Below are 9,222 nucleotides of genomic sequence, written 5' to 3' on the forward strand. Positions count from 1 at the left end.
ATCGGAGTTAAAATTATCAATCTCAAAAATTATGTTTCATTCAACTTTATTTAATAAACGAGTTAAATTGAACTAGTTTATTCGATTCTTTTTGTTGAGTTTGTGAACTTACCAATTCTTTTAAATATATCGAAATTTGACATCATTTCACGAAAAATTATTTAATTATGTACTTACCTTTAAAAATTTTAACTATAAAGATTTTAGTCCTACCAATCATGGCAAACAATTTTAAAAATAAGCTCACGGTAAAGATTTTAAAATGTCCGAAACCCAAAATTCGATCCGATCAGATCCGGAAAAATTCTGATCCGGAAAAAAAACTCGGCCCCACAAGCGTTAAACGAGTCATTTTTAATTCTTGAAAATTCGGTCATGCTCGAACCCGAAAAATTCAGATAAAAATTTCAGAGTTAGAAAAACCCAGATTTTAAAAAATCAGAATAAAAGCTTTCGGCCTAGATTAAATTCTAGGCTTTTTAAAAAATCCTGACAAGATCTGATTTTTTCTATATTAAATTCATTCTTAATAACAATTGTTAGAGTTGAAAGTTAATAATTATTTTTATAAGATATATATGTTTGTACGAGTTTTTCTTGGAAATTGTTAAATAAAAAAAAAATAAAAGAATATCTTTTTTTTCCTGATATTTAGCCTATTTCTTTCTACTCTTCAAAATATAATTTGTAGTGTCCAAAATACAATCTCTTACAATTTAAAATATTTATTATTTTCCGATATGTAAGCCACTAACATATATCAATAAAGTAGTGGATGAAAGTTTAAAAAGTGAGTAAAGCAGGGAGACCGATTAATATTATATGTATAAAGTCGCTATAGTGAGAGAAGTAGTGTATGTGGTTACCTTTCATACTATAAATTTTTTATTTTTTGAATTTTTTGAAATATAAACAATTGTAAATGACATCCAACAAAAGAATGTTTAAACAAATGAGAGGGATATATATATATATATATATATATATAATAAATAATGGAAGAAATATGTTTCAGGTCACGCGTGGGCTCATATTTTGAGAAAACTGGCCTATACAGGTTCAATTTTCAAAAATACTCGTTTCAATAACTTTCGAAAGAAATTAATAGAATTTTTTGTGCATTTCTGTGCAATGAAATATTTAATATCTGTTTAATATTCCTATTCTCATTTTTGAATAATATTCATATGTATTTTAAAAATAGAATACAAATATCAATGTCTAGTAATATCTCAATACAAAATTGAACATATATGATAATATATATATATGTATAAAATTTAAAATCATGGTATTTAGTTTAATTGTTTAAAATATTTTTGTTATGAAAAAATTATATTAATATGTTTTAATTGTTTTTCTATTTCAAGGACTATTTATATAAATTTAAATTTTAAGATAAAAAATTTATACTTCAAAAAATACGTTGAAGTGAATTTTTCGGAAGAGGAGTGCATAAGTAAATTAATTATTTAATTTAATTTCAAAAAATTTGAAATACTAATATCTGCTCTTTATTCAAAAATATAAGTAAATTTAATAATAAATATAAATATTTATTTAGAAAACGAATTATAATATTATCTAAAAATATTAATGATATCTAGATTCGGATTCCAATATTTTCTTTTATGTTAGGTTAAGAAAGAATTTTTTGATCTAAACAACAATGTAAGCTTCAAAAGGGTTAATTATTTTAAATTTTGATATATATTCCAAAATATGGTTTGAATAACACAATCTATATGAAATAATTTTTTTCATAACTTTTAGTATCTTAAAAACTAAATATAACTTCCAGTATCTTATAGATCAAATAGAAGTAATATTCAAAAGACCACTCAGTTTATAGCAAAATGCTTCCGTAAAACATTAAAACAATTGTCTGAATCACAACTAAGAAATAAAAAGAATAACTAACAATCCTATTCATATCCTAACATGTAACTCCTATTCTGTCATCTGTGTTTATATATTTCTATGCGGGCACTTGCATGAAGCCAGCCACACCAAAACCACGATTCAATCGAAACTGTTGGGACTTGAGTAATGCATCAGAGGTCCATATTAAATGACTTGATCTCTTGAAATGATCAATCAAGCCTTCTCCTTTTCGGATCTTGATTAGCAGCGTTTGATGAACTAGGATCTGAAACAACTGTTCTCCCGTAGATTCTATAGCTCAAGAATGCTGCATCCAACACCCCAACAGGACTCCCGGACCCTGCTCGAGCTGCTACTGATACAGTACCATCAGGTAGATCAGTACTCGCTGCTATCTCTGTCAAATCTTCAATCATTTGAACACACTTCAGCAGCCTATCCTGCAAAGTCCAACAAATCATATGTTTAAGAAAAATACAAGAAGGTTTGTCCTGTCTTTTATTACAGTGGACACCGCAATTGTTTACCTTCTCAAAATGCATGACACCAGATATTGCCTTGTCAATCTCTGATTCCTGTGTTTCTCTCGTAACACAGATTGCAACAGCAGCTGAGATTTCCGAGGGCCTAAATTCTAGGAAATCAACACCTGCATTTTATTCCACCAAAATCTGTATCAAACACTTGGAACATCATAGTACCAAAATCAGTTAAGAAACTTTATTTTAATATTTTAACTGTGAGACCTTTCATTGTGTTCACTATGAACTGGCATGATTTATAGATCAATGATCCATACATCAGAGACTCTGATGGAATCATATCTTCACTTTTGAGCTTTCTAATGAAGAAATCTATATACGAAAACGGAGTACAAGCATACATCCTCCATTTCAAGCTGGCCAACACATTAAGCTCCATCGATTTTAATGACTGATATTCAAAAATAAAGCTAGGATCTGCCTGAATTAAAAAAAATGACATCTTCTTATAACTATCAAAGATTCGGACCAAGCTTTGATCATTAAATTAAAGCAGAGTATGTCACACAGGCCACAGCTAGCATAAACATCACATGCACACACGATACAGGCATGTCATAATCTTTAGAAGAATTTCGCTTGCCTGCAAATCAACAGTAGATGGCACTCCAACATCTTCCAATTTTGCTGCTAACAATAAGCAGGCCACAGCTACCAATTGAACACTCCAAAATTTTTCAACCTATGCAATGCATATAAAGAAGAGACAATTAGCAATTTAGCATGTTAATACACACAGAAAAACTAAATTACGCTAAAAGCATTGACTTTAATTAATTTCATAGACTTACTAGATGTTCATAAACAGAAAGATAGCGATTCAAGTAATTAATCGCTAAGCAAATAGTCGGCGCTCCAGAAAAAAATGCCCATGAGCCTATTAATAAAAAACACAAAAACCCGAATCAGAAATTCCACATTGGCATCACTTCTAATTAGGCATCATTCACAAGGGCATAAGCAAAAAATGCAATAAAGATTATAAATTCATGTAATGCATTTATCAAACAACAATGGTGACTAAAGGGGTATAAAATCCACCACTTTTTTCTCTCAAACACAAAAAATTTAACAAAAATCGAAGAATGTCCTTTACTCAATTTAAAAAAACAACAAAACTCAAGAAAGACACAAAGACAACCTTATACATCCAATCAACAGCTTCTTCTAATATCACATAATTCAAGTTCCTCATTAGCCAATCTTTCTAAATAATCACTAGCTGGGAGAAAATCTTTTTCTTTGTCAAACAAAGAACACACAACTTGATCACTCTGCATTGGAATAAGACCAATTAACGGCTCTGATCCATTGTCCACGAGATTATTAGAATCTATAAGATGGTTAAGATCATCAATGGCCTCAAGGTCATCAAAATGCAGACTATCAGTACAAAGCAGGTTTTCAAGACTAAAAGGGTCTGAGGCTGCCATTAAAACAAACAACAAAGGAGATTTTTAAAACAATTAAAATAAAGAATGAATGATTAAAGAGCTGATGATACAGAAAGAATTAAATGAGCTCCTAGAGATAGAGAAGTGAGCTGGGGTATATATAGGTATTGTGGTAGGGTGAGGGTCCAAGTGAGACCTGTGTACTAGTGCATTTGATAAAAAACGGCTGAAAAGAAAAATATCTGTGATACTATTTTTTTTGTTATAAATATATGAGATATTACTTTAATCCTATAAATATATTCTTTTGATACATATATTTTAATTTTCTAAAAAAGATTGAATATGTTTTATTTTTTGAAGAAAAATAAAACAACATATATAATCTTTTTTATTAAAAAGGAAGAAAATTAAGTCAAGTTTAATTTATACCAATAATAATAACATATACTGATGATTGTGTATAATTTTTTCCTAAAGAAATATTTCGGTTAATTTTCATAGTTTATCAGTAAAAAGATTTTCGAAAAAGGTATATAATTTGACTTTCACTACGAGCAAATTCAACGATGAATTTAATTACATTTTCATATAATTATGACAAACACTTTTTAGATCGAACCTACTTTTTTGTCATTTACTTAACAATTAATGAAAAAATAACGTATCTCGTATTCATATTTTTTTTTGAAATATTCATATTTGCTTTTTGAAGTTTAATATTTTTTTTTAATTTTTGATCTCTCACTTTAAGATTTGGCCCATGCGGATCTAGGGTATAAATATCGATAATTCAACACTCTTGTAAATAAAATTAAACCAATTATTCGTTAGTTTGAAATTTTCGCGTGCAAAATATTAAAATAATTTACCTAATATCGCATTCCAACAATAAATGTAATTTTAAATACTAAATATAGTAATTCGTGCTAAAAATGTAAAGAATTCAAAAGATATGTTTAATTCAACTGAGAAAAAGTGTGACCGAGAAAAAATTCGGCTCAACTTGTAGTAACATAGACACGACGTATTTATTAATAAAATCCTAATCACATAAATGAAACCATAAAAGCTCGAATTTAACCTTGATTTAAAAAAATCAGAATCTTAGTCAGCGATGTCCATCTACTTCAAATTTTATTTGTTTTTCAAAAAAAATACTTTCAAAACTCGGAAAATCATAAGTTATGAATAAAGTCTGTAAAATTTGAATAAAGTCTTATATAGAACTTAAAAGTTTTAATATATTATAAAAATTAGAAATATGTTTTTTATTTTTTACAATAGTTTTAAAAATTAATTTTATAATTGTGAAGAAAGTATGCCAAGACTGTTATAAACATTACTCTTTAATTTTAAATTTAAACAATATTTTTAAAAAACTGATCAAAATATGTCATACATCTATTAGTGGTGGTAATTTTCCAACAAAATAGTTAAATTAACAAAATCACTTATTATTGTTAGAAAAGGTTATTGAGTCACAATGGTAGACCAAATATTAAACAGATTATACTAACTTAACATTTATACGAGAAAGAAAAATAATGCCAAAGTCGGAGATTATAAATTAATAAAAAGATAAAATATTTTTTAAATGTTCAAAAAATCAATATGTTCGAGATCTCGACCTTATATCTTAAGAAGTATAAAGCTAAAACTCTTATTCATGTGGTCAATATCATAAACATTCTTCATCGAATGATAAAAGTAATAATAACGAAAGAATCGATGATAACAAATAAAAATTAGGATTATTTATGAATAAAAGTCGTGGCGTGAAATTAATCACTGCGCTAAAGTTGAATTTGCCCCACTATGTACAAGAACTCATGACAATCAACCTACAGCGTTACACGACATCCGCCCATTGGTGTAGTACAGGGAGACAGATAGACAACACCTTTTGATCATTACCCAAAGTATGTGTATATAGTATGAGAATACAATTTTTGTTTGTCTATCAAAAAAGAGAGGTATCGATCTCCTTTTATAGGAATGCAAATTTATAACTCCAAGATAGTAAGAAGGTCATAGGTCACAAATAATGATGAGGGGGAGATGAAATCTAGAAGGTCTTAAAGAGAAATGTCTAAAAAACAAAAGGTCATACAAGTGAAAAGTCTTAAATAAAAGACTCACATTTAAAAAGATTAGTTTTCTTTCGAAGCAAACAAATATTGAAATAAATGATATATAATAATTCTAACAATCCTCACATGATGCAAAAAAAATGTAGCTTGTGTAATAGGAGAAGTTTTATGGACAACGGATAATCAGTTTTGTAAGTATTAATGTCTTGTGGACTTGAATTGATACCCCGTGCAAAATATATGTCATACAACCATTAGGTGAAAATAAAAATTCTTGAACCTTCTTGGCAGTAAGTGAAGATATATATGCGCACTAAAACCTTTCTCATATCAAAAGGTGTTCTTGCATGACATTAACCTTGATAATGCCTTTAACAATTTGTGTTATAAGATGCCCTACATTTTTATGTGGATATTTATGAATGCTCCAGAGTCCTTAGCCTACACGATCTCATAGGGAGTTGGCGTAGCTCACATATTCATATAGGTAAGTTCATCAAGTTTGTATTGTCTTAAACCACCTATTACAAGGCTATGAACTTATTAAGAGCATTAACTCAACCTAACACATATGACAACAAAAAAATACTACACTTTTTCATTAAATTGGAATGGTGGTAGTAAAACATGAGTTCTTTTATGATTTAGTTTGACCCATTGAAATTTCTAAGATGGGTATCCATCACAATTCACTCTATATAGGCTTTAAAACCATTCCAATTGTGCTAACTCTTAGCACCATCCAAAGTCATAATGAGCACTTTTGTGATTTAACACAATTTACTCCACGATAGGGTTTAAACGTGTTTTATGCCAACTCTGGCAACAATATTTGATAAAGACCTTTGTAAAGAGGATCTGCAATATTCCCCTTTAACTTTACATACTCGAGTGATATCACATTACTACTGATCAAATTTACACACTATGGCATGTCTTAGGTGTCTATATTCTCTTTCTAATAAACATAGACTATTATCAACCTCAATTCACATGGCCTAACTCTTTTCTTCAAGTATATTCTTAGTGCTTGCGATCAATTATAAATATAATTTCTCTCCAACAATATGCATGTAACTCGGTCATTCTGATTAACAAAGTTATTATATTGTAGATGCATCTACAAAGTGAAAAATATAAATATTAACGAACTATTCTTCTCATTCTCAAGTAGCAACTTACTTTACAGAAGGAAAAAACTTTCAAACTAATCGGAGAGTTATAAAACACGTAACCTCATTATGTGGTAGCTTTTTAATATCAAAGTATTCATCCTGATATATATCAACCATCAATTTTATGTCACATTAATTCATGAAAACACAATAAATTTGACATGATAAAATTTATAAAAAAATGCCTTTATATTTATTTAGTAAAATTTAGGTCACACACCACACATGAGATACTTGCTGCAATAATGACAAGTAGTACAAATTCATTTGATTTTTCTACATAATTAGAGTGATGAGAAACCAATCATGTATAATGTTCCTTACATTACTCCCTCAAGAATACACTAGTCTTTCATGTATTTATTATTTAAAAAAAATTCATGTTCAAGCATCTCAATCGTCCATCTAACGCAAATGACTATTACATGAGACACGAAAATGATTGCTCAATTAACTAATATTGACATATTTTTCAACCCCCACAGTGAATTAACTGGGCATCAAAATTATAAACTCTAAAAAAAATAAATTTTGATTAAAAATCTCATTCTCTTATTATCTTACCACAAAAAAGATATATATTTTTAACATTTTTATTATTATTTACAAGATATATTACTCATGTAACTGTCTAGCAAATATATTCTCATTTAAAAATCAAATAAGCATGAAGTTTATGCAATACATCACAATATTGTGAACAAATACAAGACTAATATACTATTATATACATCATTAACAGTTTTTGTTCACTACTACTCCTTAAAAAATAGAGCCACAAAATTTTCAATACTACGCCTCAAATATTTAATCAAGTATGTCTGAATATACCGAAAAATCACATATAACTTTACAATATATATTGCAAGTGTATCGTAAAAAGATGACATATAAATAAATAGAAGTCAAAAACTACACACTCACTACTAGAAAAAGTAGAATAGACATCGCCTCTTAGACATCGGTTGCTCCTAGAGTCGATGTAAAAGGTTTTTTAGTCATCGTTTTTAATCAACCGATGTCTTTTGTTAATATAGACATCAACTTTTTAGCCCAACCGATGTTGTAAGTCTGTTTTAAAAAAATTCAGCGCGCCTCTTCTATTTCCCCCTTAGCCAAATATTCATTCCCTCTTAAAAATTCCCCCAATTTTTACTTCAAATTTTTTAAGTATCCAAATCTCCCCATCCCTTATCTAAAAACATAAAACAAAAATAAAAAACACTCATCATCCTCTCTCTCTCTCTCTCTCTCTCTCTCTCTTTCTCTTCTCTCTCTACTCTCTTGTCCGATGAACTCAGCTCTCTTCACTCAATTCTATTGACCGGAGAACTCGACTCTCTCCTTTCTCTCTCGATCTAATACCTCCCTCCCAAAACCAATTCTCCCCAACACCGCTCTCTTTTCTTCGGAGGTTGAAAAAGTCAAATACAAGTTTAAAAGACAAAGGTTTAAAAGTTCAGAAGAAGAGGCTTAAAGAAGTCAAAACTATAAGTACAAGTTGAAAGTGGCCAGAGCTTGAATTGGTAAGTTTTAAACACCAAGTTTCAAATTGGGAGTTTTATTTAGGAAACCCGAATTTTTTAATTAGTCAAGGATTTGATTTTAATTAGTTATAAATAGTTAATAAAGTTGATTAATTATTCAAATGGAGCTTGTTAATTAGTTGAGACTTTGTTTATGTGGGTGTTACATATGATGTGTTTATGTGTAATTATATATATTCCGAGTATACGAGGCTTTGTTGAGGCTTTATTTATGCCTGTGTTGATCTTAATTTTTTTGCTTTGTTTAAGTTAAAATGTATGTTAAACATTTGTGTTGCTTTGTTTGATTAAGATATGTCAGAGTCTACAATTTTATATATTAATGACCTCATTATCATGAACTTTGTTATCGCAGGATCATGGAATGGTGATATCAGGCCCGTGGATTGGTTTACCAATGATTCCAAGGATAAGAGTGACAATTCGTCTCTTTGCTCTGATAAAGGCACTCCCACAGAAACCATCATTGACGCTAAGATTAATAGTAAAGCATCGGGGCTTCGTAGTTATTCAGTTTCAAAGCTAGTCGGGAAAAGGCAAAGGTAAGCTGGTGAGTAAGGTAAGATTCAGGTCACCTTTTAATAATA

The 9,222-nt window shown here is 29.2% G+C and overlaps 1 protein-coding gene across 1 annotated transcript; it reads right to left on the reverse strand.

Annotated features, from left to right (window-relative positions):
• Positions 1-2,093: 2,093 nt before the first annotated feature.
• Positions 2,094-3,859, reverse strand: LOC141704644 (cyclin-D2-1-like). Its single transcript, XM_074507849.1, has 6 exons — positions 3,604-3,859; positions 3,218-3,303; positions 3,010-3,108; positions 2,631-2,847; positions 2,412-2,533; positions 2,094-2,324 (listed from the first exon to the last, which is right to left on the reverse strand). The coding sequence occupies exons 1-6, from the start codon at positions 3,857-3,859 to the stop codon at positions 2,094-2,096; spliced, it is 1,011 nt and encodes a 336-aa protein (XP_074363950.1).
• Between the last annotated feature and the right edge of the window lie 5,363 nt (positions 3,860-9,222).

Source organism: Apium graveolens, unplaced genomic scaffold, assembly GCF_009905375.1.
Source record: "Apium graveolens cultivar Ventura unplaced genomic scaffold, ASM990537v1 ctg8071, whole genome shotgun sequence".
Classification (NCBI taxonomy): domain Eukaryota; kingdom Viridiplantae; phylum Streptophyta; class Magnoliopsida; order Apiales; family Apiaceae; genus Apium; species Apium graveolens.

Excerpts from the sequence above, each read along its gene's own strand:
- LOC141704644 (XM_074507849.1), bottom strand. The coding sequence starts at position 3,859 with ATGGCAGCCTCAGACCCTTTTAGTCTTGAAAACCTGCTTTGTACTGAT. Across the intron at positions 2,848-3,009 it reads CATCTACTGTTGATTTGCAG|GCAGATCCTAGCTTTATTTT; the intron begins GCAAGCGAAATT and ends TTTTTAATTCAG. Across the intron at positions 2,534-2,630 it reads CATAGTGAACACAATGAAAG|GTGTTGATTTCCTAGAATTT; the intron begins GTCTCACAGTTA and ends AATAAAATGCAG.